Source organism: Sturnus vulgaris, chromosome 3 (assembly GCF_052056855.1).
Source record: "Sturnus vulgaris isolate bStuVul1 chromosome 3, bStuVul1.hap1, whole genome shotgun sequence".
Taxonomy (NCBI): domain Eukaryota; kingdom Metazoa; phylum Chordata; class Aves; order Passeriformes; family Sturnidae; genus Sturnus; species Sturnus vulgaris.
In genome coordinates, this window is record NC_142245.1 from 8622 (window position 1) to 30623 (window position 22002).

General features: G+C 36.5%; 1 protein-coding gene across 4 annotated transcripts in view; it reads left to right on the forward strand.

Moving 5' to 3' along the window:
• The first annotated feature begins 2772 nt into the window (after positions 1-2772).
• Positions 2773-22002, forward strand: part of KIF16B (kinesin family member 16B) — a 126216-nt gene continuing 106986 nt past the window's right edge. For all 4 annotated transcript variants that reach the window (XM_088160721.1, XM_088160722.1, XM_088160723.1 and 1 more), the window contains exons 1-10: positions 2773-2891; positions 3890-4003; positions 7917-8033; positions 12409-12506; positions 13015-13124; positions 13746-13888; positions 14452-14620; positions 14769-14900; positions 18291-18466; positions 20334-20399. In XM_088160721.1, the coding sequence (XP_088016847.1) occupies positions 2856-2891; positions 3890-4003; positions 7917-8033; positions 12409-12506; positions 13015-13124; positions 13746-13888; positions 14452-14620; positions 14769-14900; positions 18291-18466; positions 20334-20399 (1161 nt within the window). In that variant the 5' untranslated portion in view covers positions 2773-2855. The remainder of the gene's footprint in view (positions 2892-3889; positions 4004-7916; positions 8034-12408; positions 12507-13014; positions 13125-13745; positions 13889-14451; positions 14621-14768; positions 14901-18290; positions 18467-20333; positions 20400-22002) is intronic.

Sequence of the window (22002 nt, forward strand, 5' to 3'; positions counted from 1 at the left end):
CTTTGTGATCCCAGAAATCCACCTTGGTAGTGAACAAGAAGAGTCATAAAACAGGAAGTAACATTGTGCCTAAAATGCAAAAATAAATAGAAGAAACTTTGCTTAGAAAAGAAAAGCCATTGAGCATGAGTTGGTTTATGAACTTTTAGACTATGTTTTGGAGTAGTTGAAAAACAAAATCATACATCTACTCTTCAGTATAATCCTCTTCCAAGAGATTTTCCATTAAATTTCTACAGTCAAATGTATTTCCAAGAGTATATTTGACCAGATCACCTATTTCAACACAGGTGCTGTGCAGGCAGTTCAGGTAGTGGCTGTGTCCTTGGCTGTGCAGCCTTGGAGGTTTGCTGAAGTGATCTTTTTAAATGCTCTTTGGGAAAACTGGCACTTTCTGTCATGTCCTTTTAGGTTTTTCCCTACCACCCCATGGATGAAATGCATGTCTTTCTTTCTGTTCTCTTCTGAGGTGTGTTTGACAGATCATCACTATCATTCCCATAAAGGAAATTATAATATCATGAATTTTTAGTGGGTTAAGTTATAATAAATGCTCTAATGTCTGAATAGTACAGAATGGATTAATAAAAAATCACTCTTTTAATAATTTTCTATTGAAGGACCTTAAAGGAAGGAATTTAAAAATTAACTTCGAAAAAGACAAAACAGATTATGGAGGTCAATAATAAAGCTTTTTCTAAAGCTTCCTTTGTTGATTTATATTTGATGTCACAGTACTTTTCACGTTTTCATGCTCTTTTCCCTTGTGTGGGAGGATCTTCAAAACGTTTTGGAGTGGGTAAGAGACTTAATGAACAGGGGTCATTAGAAGTTGCCCTGAAATTTGGAAATACTGCTAATATTTGACTGTCTGTAGTATTGTTTCAACTAGATTCCCTTGGAGATGCAAAAATTGCTCTGGCCTTTGCCCTCAAAATAAGCAGGGAATGTAAGGAAGGGAGAGAAAGAAGCTTGGCATAGAGATATCTCTGTTGGTGTTCTTCCATGAACTGTCATGTTCTGACACAGCTTCTAAATCATCTTCAGCTTAGGGCAGTTTTTCACAACCCATGTTCCCCTTGTGAGGAAATTATTAAAACTTGGCCCAAGTAATCCATCGAACAAGTCAATTACAGGAGAAAGGTACTAGTTCTTTTAAGCATATCTGGTACTAACATTGTTTTATATTAAAATAAAATGTCAATATTATCTCAAGTAGTTTTTCTGATTCTCTCCCCCCCATTCCTCTTTCCTCCTTGCAGTTAATTGCTGGATGACTAGCTGAATTGAGCAATAGTAGTGGGGTAATTACAGCACTGGGCTGGTGTATTTTCTGGTGTCTGTGCTGAGACACTTGCCTGCATGATCACTTTGTCATTTAGTTAGGGGCCAAGGGATCACGGGTTATAAAGTTTCCTTCCCTTGTGATTCTGGAACTCCACGTGGTGTGTGAAAGAGCAGTGAGAACATCCTGGAGGCTGTCCCTGAGCACTGCTGTGTGAGCAGATTGGCTCAGGAGGAGAAAATAACCTAATGTGTTGATATTTAATTAGGGATTTTTATTTGCCTAATCTTTATTTCATTAATGTAGATTTTAAAATGAGTTTTGCTTTTCTTTACTATTTCTGCTGGAAAACTGAATACGAACAGAGTAGCTGGAGAACACAGAATTCGGTGATCTAGCACACCATGAAGAAGAAAAATCACTAAACTCCTGAACCTGCTTATCCTGTTATTGGGAAGAAGTTTCTCTTTTGCATTTTGTGCTAGTGCAAGCAAATGTCCAGTAGCTGCTGAGATATTGTGTGATATGGTGAAGCAGCACTTCATTGTTTCAAAGCCCTCTGCTTTGCTTTGCTCTGCACTGGTTGGGAGCACCAGTTTGTCAGGTGACTTCAGCAGATGATTTTGGGAGAGACACGTCAACATTTGAAGAGTGAGGTTTTGTGTGCTGCGCATCTTTCCCTTCCAGCTCTTCTTTCCATGTGCGTGTTTTCATTAGCACAGGCAGTGTTATGCTCAAGGTTGTCATTCAGGAGCAGCCTGTATTGCTCTTATGACTAACAATAGTGAAACTGTATCTCTGGCAAGCAGGTTGTTACATGCTGGGTTTAGACACCAAGCTCACAGTCTTGTATGGTATTTTTGAAAACAGTCAGAAACAATCATGAAATAAATGCGAGTTCATGAAAACACTTCTTTGGAACTGGATCTTTTCTTTCCTGGCATCCTTGTGCTTTGGGAAGCCACACACCTATGTAATTCTTTGTTGGTAGTACAGTCTCTCTCCTTCACTGCTATGATGCATCAGAACTCAAAACACATTTTTTACCTTATTTCTAAGAGAGTTTTAAAATACTAGGTTTTTGTAGTTTAAACATTCAGTCCCTATTACCTAGATTATATGGATAAGTGGGAACTGCTGCTGCTGGAATGTTGGTGAGAAGCTGGGACTTACGTTGTGTTCTGTTTTTCCCTTCCTTAGAGCCACATATTTGACTTAACTGGGCTTTGGATCAGAGTACTTCTGATTAAGAACAAACCACTTAATTGACTTGCAGAGTTAAATTTCTGAAGCAGGATTCCTCAAGCTTCTACTCTGTTTCTAGATGAAGGGATTTGGAGGCAAGCCCGAGTACTTCAAATGAATGCTATAGAAGTAAATAAACACTGGGTACAAGAACTAAAAAATAAAATAAAAATTAATCTGAGAATTGACTGTGGCAGCCTGATGGGTGGAAATATGACTCTGGACAACTGTGGTATGTTTTATTTAACATACTTTTCTGTTGTTTTTTGTTTGTTTGTTTGTTTTTTTCAGGGAGAAAGATCTTAATGCAAAGTTTATTATTTCAATGGAAAAAAATAAAACAACAATCACAAATTTAAAGGTGCGTAAACACAACTTATAAAATGAAGTCATAACTCAATAGCTGCCAAAATACGACTGGGCAAAACCAGTGATGCTTGCTGCACTGTGGCCAGTAGTCCCTAGTTGTTAAAATACAGTGTTAAAGTAATGCTGAGGGAAAACAGGTTACACTGTTAACTTGCTACACTGTGGTTTTCTGCAGACCACTCTATAGGCTCTATCTCATCATTTCTTCAGAGGTTTATCACTCAGGTCATTACTTAGTTGGGAGATGAAAGCCAACAATAGAATAGAGGTATATTTCTGATAGCTATGAAATCTTTGCTTCATCTGTAGAAGTCTTCTGAAATTCCCATGAAAATGAACCAAATCCAAAGTACCCATCACTTGCTATTACCTATGGATGGTATATTTTAACATTTCTCTCAGCAAGAGAAGCCATGTGCAGCAAATTGGTTTTTTCAAGATAGTTTCTCATGACTAATATAGGAAAAGGAGTTTCAGTGTGTAGTTTCTTCAGAATGAGTTGGAGCATGGTGAGTATTGCTGAAGTACAGTGTCAGCTGTCATGTCTTGAGCATGATGATTGCCTTAAACAGCAGGTATGTCACACTTTTTTAATCATGACTCTGTGCTGAACTGCTGTTACGCTGTAAATGTCTCTCTGGCTCCTATAAATTATATGTATAGGATAATCCTGATTATAATATCATATATAGACCCATTTAACTGAACCTGAGTATTGTGACAAGAATGTGCTATGTGGTTAGAAGCACTAAGTTAAAATCCAAACAATTCCTGCTGTGCTGCTTTATGACGTGTCTGTCTTTTTTGCAGAAGGGCATACCTCCTTCTAATTTTGTCAGTCTTGTTGGAATCATAATCTGACCTGTCATTGTACATTTCTAAATGTGTAATGTGTTATGCTAGATTGGCATTCTGATTATTTATTGTCAAATGTTTGTAATTACTTCATCAGGATGTCTTGTACCAGCTCTATTTTCTTTTTTTTAATAGATACCAGAGGGGGCTACTGGAGACACAGGGCGAGAAAGAACGAAAACATTTACCTATGATTTTTCCTATTTCTCAGCAGACAGTAAAAGTCCCAACTTTGTTTGTCAAGAAACGGTAGGATTTCTGTATGTTAATAATTGATTTTTTCCTTTCCCTTTTCTTTGGCTTGAAAGCATTCCATGAAACTTCCTTCCATTCCAAGTGCTTCTTTTGTAATTTAGAAATTTTCTAGGTACCTGAGAGTTTGAATTTTGCTTTTGTTCTTTTTTTTAAACTTAGCTAACAATGTAAGTGGTGTGTTTTGTAATACAATAGGCTGAATGCCTTCTGTCAAGTTCTTTTGTCTGATTAGTATTGTATAAGGTCAAGTTAGAAAACATCTCTGAGCACTGAAATTGATTTTGAAAAGCTTTTTAGAAAAAACTACTTTTGAGAAACAAGCATATAACTTTAATTCTGTTAGAAACATTCTTACCTGCTTGAAGTGTGGTGTGGTTTCTTTTAGTGGTGGTTTGATTTTTTATTTTTTTTTTTGTGGTCCAAAAGCCATGGTGCACACTGAAGAAGATTCTTTTTTCCTCCTCTCTTGAGCATTCACCTTAGGAAAGGACAAAAGCATTTTCCTTTCTGCATAGTCAGAACAGCAAATTAAACTCGGAGCTATAGACATTATTCAGATGTACAGAGAGACCCTCCATGACCTTGCATTTCATGTGAACATTGAACTTTTCCGTTTCTTCCCATTCCCTAATGAATTTACTAAGTGAATCTCAAGTAAGTTGTGATTACTGACTTCTCTTTTGGTTTTGATGCTGTGAGCTTCAAGTGAGAACAGTTCTTTTCCCCTTAAAATAATTCAATGGTTTACTGAACATCCTGTAAGCTAGTTGGATAGAATACCTTCTTAGTATGTATTCCATCTATTCAGAAACCCTTGAAATCAGGGATGCTGTAATGGATAATCCTAAGAAGCCTCACAATTAAAACTAGTCATAAGAAACAGTAAGTTGAAGCCATTTTTAAGTATTTATGAGAATGACAATTTTTGCCATTGTATATATCATGACTAAAATTGGTGGGGAATTAGACTTGGAATTTTTTGTTTAACCATCAGGGTAATTTATACGTCTTCTTATTTTCTGAATACTTCTTTTATTTCAGTGAGATTTTAGGGTTTGACCATGTATATTCTTAAACTTTCTGGATTGTTATTTCTTGATGGTGTTCTTTTAAGTAACACATTTTTGCTATGTTTTTTGAAGTACCATGAAACACGTTTTATTTGGCCATCAAGGTAAAAATACCCTGATTATTTCAGCACTGTGGCAAATTGAAGTAGTAATGTATTTGAGAGCAATGAATTGAACCCGAGATTCTAGTGAATGGTTTTAGGCAGGTGTTTCAGGCCATGTGGCTTTCTAGAATTTTAGCAAAAGCTTTAAATTGAGCATGCAGAGTCAGTTATTTATTTAACCAAAGCAGTTTTGATAGTGTATTTTTCTGCTCTGATTCTATATGAAGCTTCTTCTTATGCACCAGTGTGACTTAAATTTATGGATATTTAATACTTGGATCTTCTAGATACCTGCCTTTAGGTACTTCTGGAAAGCTGTGTTAGACAAGACCACATTAGAGGAACCCCAGAAGGAGATTCATGGTGTTAGTAGGCTCATGCTGTTAACAGTGCAGGTTATTTCCAGAATCCAAATTTGTTGTGAAACAATGAAGTTATTTCTTGTCAAAACAACCATTTGCAAAGTAAAGTTGAATGCATACAAATCCAAGTTGTAGTCTGTACTGATGCCAAGTTTCCACATGTAAGTGATAAGTTTCCCTTTTGAAAATTTTTCCTTCTGGTGCCATTTCCCTGTTTCAGGGTGGGCCAGGTAGAGACAAGATTACTGTAACTTGCCCATGCCAGGAGTCTATAGAAATAAAAATAAATTAAAATGCCCATATAGTAATGGCTGCAGCAGCCTTGAGCAATAATTTTTTTAACTGTGAGTTTTATGATTGGTAATGATAGAATAAATTGTAAATATGGCTTTAATATCTGTGATCAATATTTTGCTGTTATAGTGTGTTCTACAACCATGGGCACCTCCTTTATCTGTACTGGCAGGAGTGTGAACTTCTCTTGCTTAGCTACAAAAATATTGTTTCTCAGGTGTTTTAATTACACTGTGTGCAGCACTTCAAAAACAAAAGGAGTTTTTAAACTATAGGAATGCAATTCCTAAACATATGCTGCACAAGCTACTGTTTTGCTTGTGTTAATAATTTCATATTTAATTGGAAGACTTCGTAGTTAAGCCCTTATCAAGTTCCTGCAGAAATTACAGTTTACTGCACCAATGGCATAGAAGGGCCTCTTTTTCACGTTCATCTTGCCAGGGAATAAAATTGATCTTGATTGTTGGTGATGTGGTTGCCTAGTGCCCTTTGTTCATGATTGTTACATTTTTCCATTTGAAAGGCAGAAAAATAAGAAATGGAACTGTCTAATACTACATACCTTAATAATATGCCTTGTAGATGCAAAATACACTTTAGTATTCCAAAGTTACAGTGGGGATGGCAATTTGCCATCAGGCTTCTTAGTTTGTATTCCTGACTGAGAAACAAATAGAATTTTGGTATTTACTGCCCTTTTGTGACAAAAGAGCATCCCATCCAAACAGTCTTTTCTTCTAACCTGTGTGTTAAGCCTTTGTGTTCAGACAAGGCTGACCATACCTGTCCTAAGCACTACCTTAAATGACGTGTGAAACATAGACAAATTTTTAAAAAGGAAAATTCCTTCAAAAGAGCAGTGCATAAGGACTTGGTGAGGTAAAAACTTGGACACAGAGAAAAACAGGGGAAAGAATAAAGTAGCTTTGACTGATATTTATGTTCTTCTTCTTTGAGAAATATAACTGGTTACAGCACTGTAACTCCTTTGCTCAAGGGAAGGTCAAGTGAAGTATTCCAAAGGCACATTTGAAGATTAGTGATTAAAGAAATTACCTAGCACTCCTTCCAAGGAGAAGCTGTGAGCTTATACTGTGCTTGTGCCATTCAGTATTAAAAATTACTTTTATGCCTTGGAGAATTTAAACCTCATAAAGTGCAGACAAGTAGCCAAACTATGTGAAACATCCATGAGATTTTTGAAAATCATGTCCAGATGGTGAGACACAGATTAATATTTTAGTTGGGACAAATGCTGCACCAAGTGTTACTCCTTGCCCAATGAGGGGTAATGATGATGAAAGCTCATCAAATCTGTGAGGGGTGTTGGAGCCAGTATTGTAGAGGAAGGTGGGGAAGGCATCTGGTGAGAGCTGAATTTATTAGGTGAGAACAGAGTCCCATATTATGAGACATAGAGGAGGGATCATTACTAATTATTACATGTTGAGGGTAAAAGAGAAGGGGTTAAATTATGAAATTGGGTCACTTACCACATTAAAAACAAGTTTCCATGTTTGCCAGCCTAAAAAGCATTGCTACATGAAAGCCACTTAGGGGGAAAATACAGAGAAGATTATGGTTCATGTTCTTACACTTCATTAAAGCAAAAAACCAAAACCAACCAAACAAAACCCTCCAAAAAGACCAAGGAAGAAACTAACAGAATCACCAAAATATTTCCTTTTGAGAGGGGACTGGATATTTGCAGAATGTTGAGAGTTGGTGAAGATACAAAAAGATAATAACATATAAGATAGAAAAAGATAATAATACTGAAAAGTGAATGGAGTAGCTGAGAAATTAGAGCTTTAGAAAAGAAAGGAAGCAATTTGACATGTCAAGTATTCTGTGACAGAGAAAGAAATAAAAAACAAACCAGTGCAGTGCTGCAAACAAAACATGGTAGTAAGACTTAGTATTTTATTTGAAATATTAGTTTCCTCTCCTATAGTAAATACCTCTGTGTTTTGCCTTTGCGTTGCAGTATTCTTCAATATTTGCCATGCTGGGCTGATGACAATCTTCTTCCCCAAGCTTATGTTGACTTAAAAGTTTTGTTTTTAATTTTTAGGTTTTCAAAAATCTTGGTATGGATGTGCTTAAATCTGCTTTTGAAGGTTATAACGCCTGTGTTTTTGCATATGGACAGACGGGATCTGGGAAGTCCTATACCATGATGGGAAACGCGGTATGTTGTGTTTTCATAGAACCATAGAATACCAGGTTGGGAGGGTCCTCAAGGATTGTCTGCTCCAACTTTTCTTGGTAAAAGCATGGTCAAGACAAGATGGCCCAACATCCTGTTCATATGAATCTTAAAAGTGTCAATTTCTGGGGAAGCCACCACTCCCCTGAGAACATTATTCCGATTGCTGATTGTTCTCGTGAAAAATGGTCTTCCTTATATCCAGTACTATTCTCTGCAGGAGTAATTTGTATCTCTCACCACAGGTCTCTTGCATGTGACCCCTTGTATATAGCAGTCAACATCTTCTCTGTAGGCACTTGTTAAATACTGGAACATGGTTATAAGGTCTTCTCTAAGCCTTTTATTCTCAAGGCTGAACAAATCCAGCTCTCTCTACCTTTCTTCACATAGCAGCTTCCCAGTCCTTTGGTCATCCTTGTCACCCTTATCTGGACCCTTTCCAGCCTGTCCACATCTTTTTTGTATGGCAGAGACTAAAACGGAATGCAGTATTCCAGGTGTGGCCTGACAAGTGCTGAGTAGAGTGGGATAATGACTTTTTTACCTCTCCCCTGGTTGTTATTATGCAGTTCAGTGTCAGTTGGCTTTCTTTGCTGCACTGTTTGCTCGTGTTGTGCAACTCCTTTCCATGGAGTTGCTCTCCTGCCAGATAGATCCCAGCCTTTGCTGCACTCCTGGATTACATTCTCTCATGTGCAAGACCTTATATTTGTTGAACTTCATAAGGTTCTTGTCAGCCCACTATTCCAGCTTATCCAGGTCTTCCTCCAGGGTGGCTGTCCCTGCTGAAGTGTCGACTTGGTGTCTTCATCAGACTTTGTTGTGGTATGCTTGGTCCCTTTGTTGAGGTCACTTATGAAGAATTAAACAGCACTGGGCCCAATATTGAGTCCTGGAGACTCAACTCATGACACGTTTGCAGTTTTACAAGGAGCTGTTTGCCACCACCCTCTGAGTGTAGCCTGTTAGCCAATTCCCATCCACCACACAGACCTGATGTCTAGACCATAACACGTTGGTTTCTTTAGCAGCAGGCTGTGGGAAACCATGTTGAAAACCTTGGAGAATTCCCAGTGGACAATGTCCATTTCTTGTGCCACATCGAGTGAGCAGGTGTATATATTTTTTGCAATGGATTAAAATTATGCTGTTGCAGGAGCATGTTTTTGTGTAATTTGTAATACTGCTTCTGTCTGTATGCTACTAACCCTTTAATGTGTCACACCTTGTAGTAGTAATCAGAGATTTTGGGAGCTGTTTATTTTAAAGAAAGATGTTTATAGTTGGAAGAAGTTTATTTAAGTGATGCTTGGTTGTTTTGGACAAAACTCAGTAATTTTTGTTCAGTAACAAAGCCAAACATTTCAAATGTTATTGCTGATTTTCTATGCCCAACTTGACACGAAAGAAAAGGAGATACTGATTTTGAGAAAATTAATAATCAGCTTTTTCTGTAGATATGTGCTTTTTAAACCTCTTTTGAAGAGTCAGAAGACTAAAAAGATCCTTAGAGAAGGCTGTCAGGTGAGAAGCAGAAATTGGGCATGACAGTAGCTCACCAAATCCTTATGAGATTATCCAGGAAATTAAATTTTAAGGACTATGTCCTGTTGACCACTGAAGGAAGAGGAAGGTGTGATAGGAGGTACTTGGCACTTTGTGAGTAAAGGATGGAAGTGGTTTCTCACAGTTGCTTCTGTGACTGTCCAAGGACAGAGACAACCCACTAAACTTTTGGGAGTGGAGCAGTTTAGAAAGGCTGACTGATGAAGCCTCTTCACCAGGCAGCCTCTCTAGGTTTCTTTCTTTAATCCTTGGGAAAATAAATGTATTGTGTCTTCTCCCAGTAGAAATGAAAAGGAGAATATTAGCACTTACCTTTCTTTGGATAGATCACTCTTCTGAAATGTAGTAAGATTGGGCTCTTTGCACCTCCTCTAGTTTAGGAAAGTAAATTAGCTGTAAATCTTTTTCTTTCAGTTGTCACAAAATAAGTAGCTTTATATTTACCTCAATATCATAAGCAGAATAGACTTTTGTAACCAGAAAAGATCTCACGACCTAGGTGTGAATTTCTATTTCAGAAATTTATAAAAGTGACATTTTTATGAGACTGCCTCACTATATATAATGACTGTAATCATCAAAACAGTTTGCAAATGAATAGGTGCTGAAGTTTGTTTGACACAATTCAGTACTAAAGCTCTAATCTTCTTGGCATGATACATAAATACTTTAATCTGGCTTTGTATAGAGTGCATATAAAGTGTACTTAGCTGGCAAGTTAAATGCCTCAAAATTGATGGTCCTGTCAGAGAAACTACAGTGCTATAAGAAAACTTGAATTGGAAATAAATACTCTTTTTTCTCGACTTCTCTTTAAAAAGCTTGGGTTCTGTTCTCATTTTGTTTTCAATATTTGCTGTTCTTGGCTCTGGAAGATTTATTCTGCACTTCTGTGTATAGCAGTCATTTCAAGAAATATGTGGGCCAGTTAGAATGTTGAGCAGAGATCTATAAAATACCAGGAAAGTCAGACTTGGGGTATGCAGAGAAGGCAAGATTCTGGGGGATTAAAAGGCAAGACCTGAAAGGCTGCTACACAGAATAATTTGCTCCTTATGCTCAAGGTAGATGGGCAAAACTCAGTACAAGGCGTTTTCTGGTTAGATAGCATAGAAGAAGAACAGGCTTTTAATGAGAAAATTCAGCTTTGGAGTGGCCTACCTATTTTGGTTCTTCTGATTTCCATGTCTGGAAACTCAGTAGGCCAGGAAAAAAATAATCCTAGCTGTAGTTGATCCTGCCCTTCAGCTCTAGGGGGTGAAAATGAGAAAGTATTTAAATATAGTTACCAATAAAGAGTGTACATTCTTTAAGATGTACATTTTACTAGCTTAATACTCAGGGAACTGTGTGTTCTTCCTTTCTCAACATTATATTGCTAAGGTTGAAATTATTCAATTAGAGCTTGTACTTCCTATTTTAAGCCTCTCTTTGTGGTTGCTGAATTATGTCAGACTGATGATTTGCCTAAAACTTTGTGATAGATCTTCCATGTTTTTTCCCCCTAACCTTTAATTAAAACTATTCAGTTGTTTCCAAGCATGAGATGAAAGAAAAGTATTTTCCCTCTTCCATTCCATTAAAAAAAATTAAAATAAAATGTGTGTGAGAATTTCCAACACTGACCCATGAAACTTTACCTGGAAATAGAGACTGATAATTGACAGATATTGGGAAAGGCTGCTTCTCTGTTGCCAGAGGCAGCTGTCTCAAAAAAAGCCTGATTAATCTTCAAGTTTCTCCCTTAATCTAGGATTTTTTTGGTTTGTTTTTTTTTTTTTAACCCAAGGTACAATCATGTGAAGATCTAGGAAAGATAGGAGCAGAGAACAGATTCTTATTTAAAATAATGAAGCTTGGTTTGAGAAGGATAGAGAGGATCTGATTAAGAGGAGGAAAAAGCTGGGAAAAGGCAAAATGGAGGGATAAAGTATAATTAAAAAATAGAAGTGATTGGATGATGAACTAGGAGTTTTATTTGGGCAAAGGAACGAGGTGGGACCAAGCACCCCTATGTCAGATGAGACCAGACTCTCCTGCTCCTCTGCTGCTGGGGACAACCCTCACCATAGCTTACTGCTTGGCTGGAGAGGGCTCTTCCTGGACCAGCAAGGAAAGCGGCATGCTAAGTTTCTGGGTATCTCAGTGGGATAGGTTTTATTCAGTTTGCTTTATTAAACCAACCAAGCATTTCATGCCTAAAAACTCTTTATCTGCAGAGACAGACATTCAGGAGTTAAATATCAAATGAAGTTTGGCAGGATTGTGGGATACGGTGAATGTAGGTTTAATCTTGTCATCGTGTACTAATTTATTCAGAGGACCTGCTGCAGTTTTCAACACAGGAAGGCCTGTGGCCTGGGAATTGGGAGTCTGAATGAGAATGTCCCATGGCTGTTTGTATATGGCTCTTGCCCTGTTCTTTGCAGTTGTTGCCAAGTCCACAGGGAAATGAGATAGAAGCAGTTAAGGTAGTGGTGAGATAAGGAAGCTCATGACTTATTCTGGGGATCCAGTCTCCAGTTGGAATTATTCAAACGGAATGAGAGGGACAAAATGTATTCCAGTAGCAAATAAATGAAGCTGGTTATACATCCCACACACAAAAGGGTTAAAGTTGGCAAGGTGACTGCCGTTAAATAAAGGGCAAGAGAGTATTTGCTGAAAAGTTCTGATTTTTCCCCATTCCGGAGTCTTAAACTCTCCATTAGTCATTTAGGGTTTTATTTTTCAAAATGTATTGTGCATGCATATATAGCCTTGGAATTAAGAATTGTTGTTACTGCAGGGTGATGCAGGTTTGATACCTCGAATCTGTGAAGGATTATTCAGCAAAATAAGTGAAAAAACAAAGCGGAATGAGGCATCCTTTCGAACAGAAGTCAGGTAGGTCTTGGCATGTTAAGAGTTGGCAGGTTATCAAACTTGTTTCAGTTACAACTACTCTGTTTCACTTTATCTCTGGGAAAAGTGCATATTTTTCAAAAATTTTTTTATGCTTGGCCTCAGTCCTGTAATTGATTTTTGTTGGCACTTGTAGTCAAAATGCGCAGTACTCGTACCTTCAAGCCAAGAGCTGTGCATATTGCAGCGTTTATATGACAGTGCAAATGCCTTTGCTACTGGACAGCATCTTCCTTTTTTTTTACCCTTTATTTCAGACTAACATTAGGAGATCTTGATCTTGCTAATGTCTGCTTTCTTTCCACTTTCTTCTTGCTTGTTTGGCTTTTTCCTTTATGATACAATACCTTGCAGTCATTATTATCTTAAGCCAACTTTGGATCTATTTTCTTTCTCCAAGCCTCTTCCTTTCACACTTGTGTTAGTATGGCTTTCCTTTTATAAAAGGCTCTTGAATCAGTCAGTGGCTTTCTACTCTTTTTCTTTTCAGTTATTTGGAAATTTATAACGAACGTGTGAGAGATCTTCTCCGACGGAAGTCATCAAAAACTAATAATTTACGAATACGGGAACATCCAAAAGAAGGGCCATATGTTGAGGGTAAAAGCACTTTAATTGTTTTAAACTGCATATTTTATTACCTTAATATATTCTAAAATGTAGTGTCTACTTCTACAGGGCATTTTATCTTCTAAAATATAAATTATGATGGATGCAGTGCCTTAGTTTAGTAAAAAGCATTGAAGGAATAGCTTCTAATTTTGCATCTCTACTTTCTTTCCCAATCCTAAAATTATTAGAGTTTTTTATCTGTAAATTTATAACACATTTTAAAGTAACGTTGAGAGAGGCAATTGGTTTTAATAGTTTGTTGACTATAATTTATAAATCTTAGATATTTAGATGAAATGAAAACCTATTAGGATCTAATTGTGTTAATCTGTTCTCTACCAGGGAAGGTTCATGTTTCTTGTGGGATTATGCTCATGTTATTCCATTAAATAATTTAGTAAGATTGTGCATTTTTTTTCTTTTTTACAGTAAATGTGTAAATTTTCCAGTGTTTATATGAGGCCTCATTCCTTTCCTTAGGTGATAAACAAATATGACAATAAATGTGAATTGCAACAATAGTTTGCAGTAGTGAGGGTAATTTGAATCTTTTTGTAAAGTAAATTCAGAACATATATGAACATACTGTAACACTCTGCTTTTCTTCAGACTTGTCTAAACATTTAGTCCAAAATTATGCTGATGTTGAGGAACTTATGGATGCAGGAAATATAAATAGGACGACAGCTGCAACTGGAATGAATGATGTTAGTAGCAGGTCACATGCCATTTTCACAATCAACTTCACTCAGGTAACAAAATAAAACTCCTTAGAGAGAACGGACATGTTTCTTTAGAGCACAGTGATGTGTTTGCTTTATGTAGTAAACTCCTTTTCTCATGATTCCTGCTCTTTATTGTTGTTTTTGGGGGCTTTTTAGAATGCCCGTGGATGACCTGCTAGTTGAAGAGAACTTGGAGGTGGGGGAGAAATTGAGTGCAAATTTGTCTGTGCATGCTATAATTTGCTGAAAGCAATATATAAATATAATATAAATGTTGCAAGCTTAATAAAATGAATGCAGCACATGGTCACTGCATCATGTAAATTACAACTCACAGTGTCACAGCTTGTCTGTAAATGACTAAAAAGTTGCAAATATTACAATTTAAAGAAATAATATAGGAGTTATGCAACCATTCATTATCGAATGTCTTTCAGTGGTACCTCTAATTCACCTGTCTTCTCAAGATCTGCTATAGTAAGCAAATTAAATTCAGTCATGTGATGAAAAAGGCCACTAAATTTGATTCAGTAGAAGTGCAGGACTTATATTAACATACTTTTCTTTGCTTTATTTTTTATTTTCTGTAGGCTAAATTTGATTCTGAAATGCCTTGTGAAACTGTTAGCAAGATTCATTTGGTAGATCTTGCTGGAAGTGAGAGAGCAGACGCCACTGGTGCCACAGGAGTTAGATTAAAGGAAGGAGGGAATATTAACAAATCTCTAGTTACTCTGGGAAATGTAATTTCTGCCTTAGGTAAGTCTCTGGTTGTTGTGCTTGTCTGTCTTGAGGTGGTTTTGGTCATTAAATACCTTGTTTACTTACACAAATTATGGCCTAACATATTTTTGAAAATGAATGAAAAGACCTAATTTTATTTTTTTTTCCTACCTCTGTATCACAGCTGATTTATCTCAGGATGCAACAAATCCTCTTTCAAAGAAGAAACAAGTATTTGTGCCTTATAGGGACTCGGTGTTGACTTGGCTATTAAAAGATAGCCTAGGAGGAAACTCCAAGACTATAATGATTGCCAGTAAGTGCTTTTAATTTACTTTTTTAAAAAATTCAAATAGTTCAGGCTTAATAGATGTGGATGTAAATATTTAGATTCCAGATGTTTTGTTAAGGCAGAACATGTTTTACACATATTAGTGATTTATTTCTTTCTGAGCTTTCTAGTAACATTCTGTCTTTTACTTACTCTACACAGCATAATTAAAGCTTTGTGCATCACTGGTGTGTGAATCAGTTGCTGTTCCAAACTGTTGGTTTTTGTTGCATTAGTAGCAACCTGGTCTATTTTGACATCTTTTGGGAAAGGTGTTCGCTTTTATGTAACCTTCTTAAAGCACACGTTTTAACTTCTTGTCTAAATTTAATTATGATCAGTTGTCTTGAAAACTCATATGGTTTTCTTTTTACCCGTAGGAAGGTCTGCAAGAATTGTGTAGTTTAAAATCCCACCTATGCTATAGGTATTGCAGGTTTGTCAACAAATTGGAATGGGAATTCCATTCCCAAAAAAATGAAAGTGAAGCTAGGATGATGTTTAAGGGGAGGTGAGGATTTTGGATGTTGGAAATCATATAATGGTTTGAGTTTGAAGGGACCTTAAAGATTGTTTAGTTCCATCCCTCCTGCCATGGACAGGGACACCTTTCACTAGACCAGGTTGCTCAGAGCTCCATCCACCCCAGCCTTGTTTTGCTGATGGGTAGGGTCAGAGACACAGACATCAAGTTAAGGAACAGTGTAATTGAATATAAGGTGAAACTATAAACAATCACATAAGTATAAGATAAGCAAAGCATATAATAATTAGCAAAGAATTAGAAAAAGATAAGCTAAGAAGTGCACCTAATCATTACTATGAAAGAATGCCTATAGTAGTTAAGAAAGATCCATGACCAGGTTACCCTAATAAAGATGCATGATCCAAGTGTGGGAGACATCAGCTGTGGGGGGAAGCTGTCACAGGAAGGACTGGAGAGCCACGCCTGGTAATTGGGAACTCCTGTGGTGAGTCCACCTCTGGCCATGAAGCTCCCCCACTCTGCTATGGCAGTGGCCCAGTTTTTATACTGTTAAACAAACAAGCTGAAATAATTTCTAATTTCATTCTCCTGGTTTTCTCCCAAAGCCTGGCATGGACTCAAGGAGGAACCAAGGGAGTTGTCTTTGATTGTAATAGCCCCCCTAATTAGGGCAAATGTTGCCTTATCTAGTTTCTAGATATGTAAAGGTAAATACATGTTTTGCCAATAAATGAACATATATATATATAACACTACTGTCTTAATGACCAAATATATATGTATAACTTTTGGTTGGAACATTTGTTGTTCAGGCCTTAGTACTTCACTGTTTCAGTGTCTCACCACCTTCTGGGTAAAGAATTTTGTCCTAATGTCTAATCTAAATCTCTCCACTTTTAACTTAAAACCATTAGCCAGCCCAGGATGCAGCAGGCTTTCTGGGCCTTGAGCACAGTCTGCTGGTTCATGTTCAGCTACCAAAAAGAACCCCTAAGTTCTTTTCTGAAGGGCTGCTCACTGCTTTTCTCAGTCTGTACTCATGTGTGGGATTACCTTGACCCAGGTGCAGCACCCTGCACTTGGACTTACTGACCCTCATTGAGTCCCTGTGGGCCCACTTCTCAAGCTTGTCCAGGTACCACTGGATGTGAGGAGAAGAGCAGCTCTGAAAATTCTCTCACCCTTTCCTTCTCAAATGAAATGTGGTCTTAACTGGTGCAGTCCCCTTTTCAGAATGTGGGTTAGCAGAATTGAGGGAATAAAATGTATCAGATCAAGTTCTGGTTCTTCAGAACCAGTCAAATTCTCTGGATAGCTGTTCCTTTGTTGCAGGATTTTGGGGATGTTTTTGGAATCCATGCCACTTGTTTTCCTCAGGAGAATCATAGTAGTGCCAATAGATGTTTGTGGACCAGACTCTGCTTTGGTTTTCTGGCTCTTTAAGTAAGGCTGTGCTGGCAACTTTTTTCTTGCTGCTTTCTTGCAATTCCATGGTTGAGTAACTTTTTTTTTTTTTTTTTTTTTTGACAGAGGGGTTGGGAAGAGAAGTTTTAGAAACACAGTGAGCTTTCAGTGCCTATACTAATGATTACAGTACCCAGCTTCTTTTTCAGCTACTTCCTCATCTATTAGTGATGCTTCTGCTATGCAGAACCCTGATGATTGATCTTTTCTCCAACAAAAGAAGGTTGTTGAAGGTGTTGTGGTAGAATTCCCTAACAGCCCAACAAGCTATCTGGATTTGTCCTGCCTTTTCTATAATTAAGCACCAAAAAATGCAGGAAGCTCACTTTAAACTGTAGGAAAGGCTGTAGAAAAATATATCTGATTTTGATTTGTCATATTTCTGTAACATATTGTAGCATCCTTCCAGAAAGAGAATAATTGAGTAGTGGAGAGGAGACAGTAGAAAAAGCAGGGAAGTGAGAGTGTGAGCTAGGGGAAGTATAGGCTGTTTCCAAGTGCATTTCCTGTAGCTCAGTGTCTGTGCCACAAAAAAAAAATACTTGTTGTTTTTGACAGAATGAGAAAGGACAAATTGCTTAATTAGTTTATTGTTAGTTAATTGCTTAATTAGTTTTTCAGGTGTTTTCATTGTCTGATTGTCTGGATCTCTTGTTCAGTTTGATCATTAAATTTCTGGATGGTTTTTTCTTCTGTTTCCACTCATCTATTTGCATGCTTTAATTATCTTTTTAATTTGGAACATCATATATATTGTTAGGAAAGTTAAGGGAAGGGTAGCATAACACTTGCATTTAAATGGCATTGTTTTTCCTGGTTAGGTTGCTTGAAAAATAGTACAGTTTTTTCTTGAGGCATCAGATAGCTGACATTTCTCTATGCTGCCAGATGCCTGCAGCTCAGGAGAACAGCTAGGTTTGTAAATTGTAGAAACTCTTCTCTTGTTTTGGTTCTCCTGTCTGGTTATTTTTTCTTTTAATGCTGTTTATTTTCCCTACTGTGTTTTGCCTGGAATGTCTTTTCTTTTCAAGGATTGCGTTGATACTTAAAAAGTGTTCACTGTGTTCCAACTGTTCTTGTAAAAAAATTGCAAGAAGGCTTGTGAAGTATTCACAAAGATATTTATGTTTATCAGGGAAATGTAAATGTTAAATAGATTGGCAGCAAGATTTCTTTGCAACACGTGGCTGTTAGACCTGATTATCCTAATACACTTATCTCATACAGTGTTTACTTTTGCTAAGTTATAGTGACATGAAAGTACAGCTGAGTGAAGAGTTGGAACAAATTGTATCCGTACTGGTAAATGATACATTTCTGTCTCTTCATCCACATTGAATTTATCTGACTTTTAAAATATAAACTAACTTCAGTAAATGCAGCATATGGTGCTAGATAAACTGCTTTTGATTTCATGTCCTTAGCTATTTCACCTGCAGATGTCAATTATGGAGAAACTTTAAGTACACTTCGCTATGCAAATAGAGCCAAAAACATCATCAACAAGCCTACTATTAATGAAGATCCTAACGTCAAACTGATCCGTGAGCTGAGAGCTGAAATAGCCCGATTAAAAGCCCTGCTTGCTCAAGGGAATCAGGTTAGCTTTACTTGGAATGTATGTGTCATTTTCCTTGAGTTATAACATCTATTTCTAGAATGTAATTATCTTTCATTATATTGATTTGAGTAAACAAGCTCTATGAGGCTAGGAATGAATATTAGTTTCCTGATTGAATCAGTTTCCATATGGCCACCAGATTATCTCTTTTAATATCAGGAGGGCAAAAATTGTCATCCCAAAGCATTTAGGTTTCTCGTATTATAATCCGAGCTGGATTGCAGTGTGCTGTGGAACAGGTATTCTACTCAGCCTAAGGACACTGAGCAGGAACATACCTTCTGGTATCCTGATGGACTGAAAAGGTACTTTGTGCAGTATCTTAAAAGATGTAGAATGTTTAAAGTATTTAAGATGCATAAATATGAAAATGTAGAGTATGAATGGATTTAAACAATACATTTTATTTGTGTTTGGCTGTACAGTACATTAGAAGGCACATAACATGCTAAATATGTAAAAATATTTTCAGTGGTAGTGTAAGAAAACAAAAATCATGCTTTGCTCCACTTTTGCATGATTATCTTTCTTGCTCTGTCAGTATGATCTGCTGTAAACAGTTGCTGCACAGGCTCAGTTAAGTTTAATTTCTCCTGTGTTCCCAGGGTGGTGAAACCAAAATAGTAATAAAGAATATCCAGTTGGCTTAGGCCAGTTGTCTCTTCTACATAATGCCATTCAGGACTGCTAGATTTCATACTTGAGCAAATAAAATTCGGAAGTGTCTGAAGTACTACTTCAGATTTGTTCTTAGAACTGTGTAATTCTGTTTTAGATGGTCTGTGCAGTGTGAAATTTCAGTCCAGCATGGACCATTGTTGGTAGAAGGGTAGGACTTCAGCTGGATTTCATGCTATAAAAAAATGCTGAAAAGGGGGATGGGAACCACTGTTGGTAGCAGAAATGGGTATTGTAGGTGATTGGAACAGAGACCTCTGCTTTGTTACAAACAATTTAAAAACTCTTTATGGGGTTGAATTACTTGTGTTTCTTTCATATTCTTTGGGAGGGGAAATTAATTTATTTTCAAATTATGGTTTGATTTAGAGAGCAAAATAGATGTAACTCAGAAACCTTGTGAAGTTTGAATGCTTTGACCTAGTTTTAAGCTGTAAAATAGTGGTTATTGCAAAGTAAATCTGGTTCGTTGGTCGGATGTGCTAGATGGCTGTGTGAGATATGATAGAGAGCTTAAGCTTATTGAATTTGTGATGGTTGGTAAAACAGTAGGTGTGTTACATATGCACAGTAGTATAAATCTCTGTATAATTTATTTGGTGGCCTTCCTTTGTATCACCAGAACACAGTATTGCAAATGCTTCTGTAGATCTGAAGATACTGGTTACCAAAATTTGGTGCTGGATTCAGTGTAGAAGGTCACATACAATGAGTACTGCCTGTGTGTTTGTATTGTTTAGTAATTTTCCTCATTTAAAGCCAGTTACCTTAAGATATAGTTATTAAAGATAAAGCCGTGTACATAGGTATTAAAGCAAAATGGATAACTAATAAATGGATAATTAATGCGTAATAAATTTTCATGTTTTTTTAGAAATATAAAGAAAGCTGTATTAGGAGTTACCTGTTATAAATGTGTCTGGTTTCCGTGTGTGTGACTGTAACGACTGAAAATAGCACTCTTAAACCAGTTTGTGTTTTAAATACCTGCTTTGACAGGATTTTGATTATTCTGTTTATAATATTTCAAGGTAAAATGATATATATTAAAGTTCAAAGGAGTTTATTCTAAAGACTCAGGAAAGCTGAACAATTGCCTTTAATTTGGTTCTCCCAGAAACTATGACTGTTTTCTTATTGAGTTGATGTTTACTTTTTATGATTTTAGATTGCACTCTTGGATTCTCCAACAGCTTTAAGTATGGAAGAAAAGCTTCAGCAGAATGAAGCAAGGGTAAGTTGTAATTTCATAAAGCAGTTTTTAAACATCAAAGAAAAGGAAAGGTGGGTGGTCTGGATGCAGGAGTGTTCATAATTTTCAGGACTTTTTTTGTGTGCCTAAGTTTAGTCCCACCAGCAGCATTGCCTTGATGCTTTAAAAAAAAAAAGTGTGTGAATTAGTAACTGTGTTATCCTATTAATATAGCATTGTAACTAAGAATAAAATATATCTTTGATATTTATGTAACAATTCTGTTTATGAAAATGAAATGAAAAGCCTTGTTCCCTGACCAGCTTACCTTACAAAAAAGTGTGTTTGTAAATATACTAGAGAGGGAAAAGCCACTAAATTGCAGTAATGACTAGCAAGTAATCACAGTAACAAATATTCAGTAGAAAAAACAGCAATAGATTTATGGGGAGAATGGTCACCTCTTCTGTTCTTTGAAGGAATTTATAATTTGTGGTGTGGGGTAGTTTTTTGGAAAAGTGCAGTTTTTAAATCTGGTGTGTACAAATATATTGAGTGCCTAATTAGCTATCTTTCTGGGAGAGGGTGTTAGATTTAGCTGTACTTCACAGTGTGCTTCTCCCAAGTTTTTTCAACAATCCAGCCAAGGATTGTAGAGGCTGGAAAAAATTTCCAGACAGTTTGGATAACTCAGAGCATCCAGAAGAATCTAGATACAATGGTACTATCATTTCTCTGACTAGCAGTCTTTCATTCTTTATTGTATCATTCTGTGTTAATTCTTTTCTATATTTTAGCTTGCTTTTGAAAGCTGTTGCAAATTGGTTAAAAAAAAAAAAGAGTAAAAGTCATACTTTGGAAGAGGCAAGAGGGAAGTATTTGGAATTATTCAACTACATGGCAGGAAATACTTAGTTCTGAATACTGTCGAAAGATGCTAATCAAATGTAGATATGATGCCTTTAAGAAAAAGGGCTCCTTAGCTAGTTTAAATGGTAGGGTTTACATGGTGCTGCTTGGACCTTTAGAATTAGAAAATTATTTTCTTGCTTTGAGAATCCTGTTTTATTTATATCCTTAGTCTTATTTTTGAGTACAAACAAAAAGCTTTTCTCTAAGATAAAAGCTCAGTAGCTCAGTAATATAAGTTGCTGACTATTAGCTAATTAGAATATGTTATTCATGTTCTGACAGTAACCACTGCTTATCTTGCTCAGTAGTGTTTGCCCTGCTGGGTAGGGTGTATATCAAGCATATTTTATTACCTTTATCAACCTCGGTGAAAGGTTATGTGATTACTATTCATGACAATTACAATAGACATAATTACTGAAAATTCTCGATAGATGTTGCAGTGATAATAGCTTTTTTATAATTGAATTAGTGCAATAATTAATTTGTTTGTATAGATTTAAAGACTTTATCACCATATTTATATTGCCTGACAAGTATATGGTGACTTTCTTTCATGAAAGAAAGACTTTCATGACTTTCTTTCACGAGTTGATTTTTCTTATATAAGAATAATTTGGAGTAATTTAATTTTAAAATGTTTCATTTAAAAATTGTAATTAAAACTGAAATGAAGTGTCTTTAAGCAATTCAAATTGTTCTAGTATGGTGAATAGAGATGTGATAGACTTCC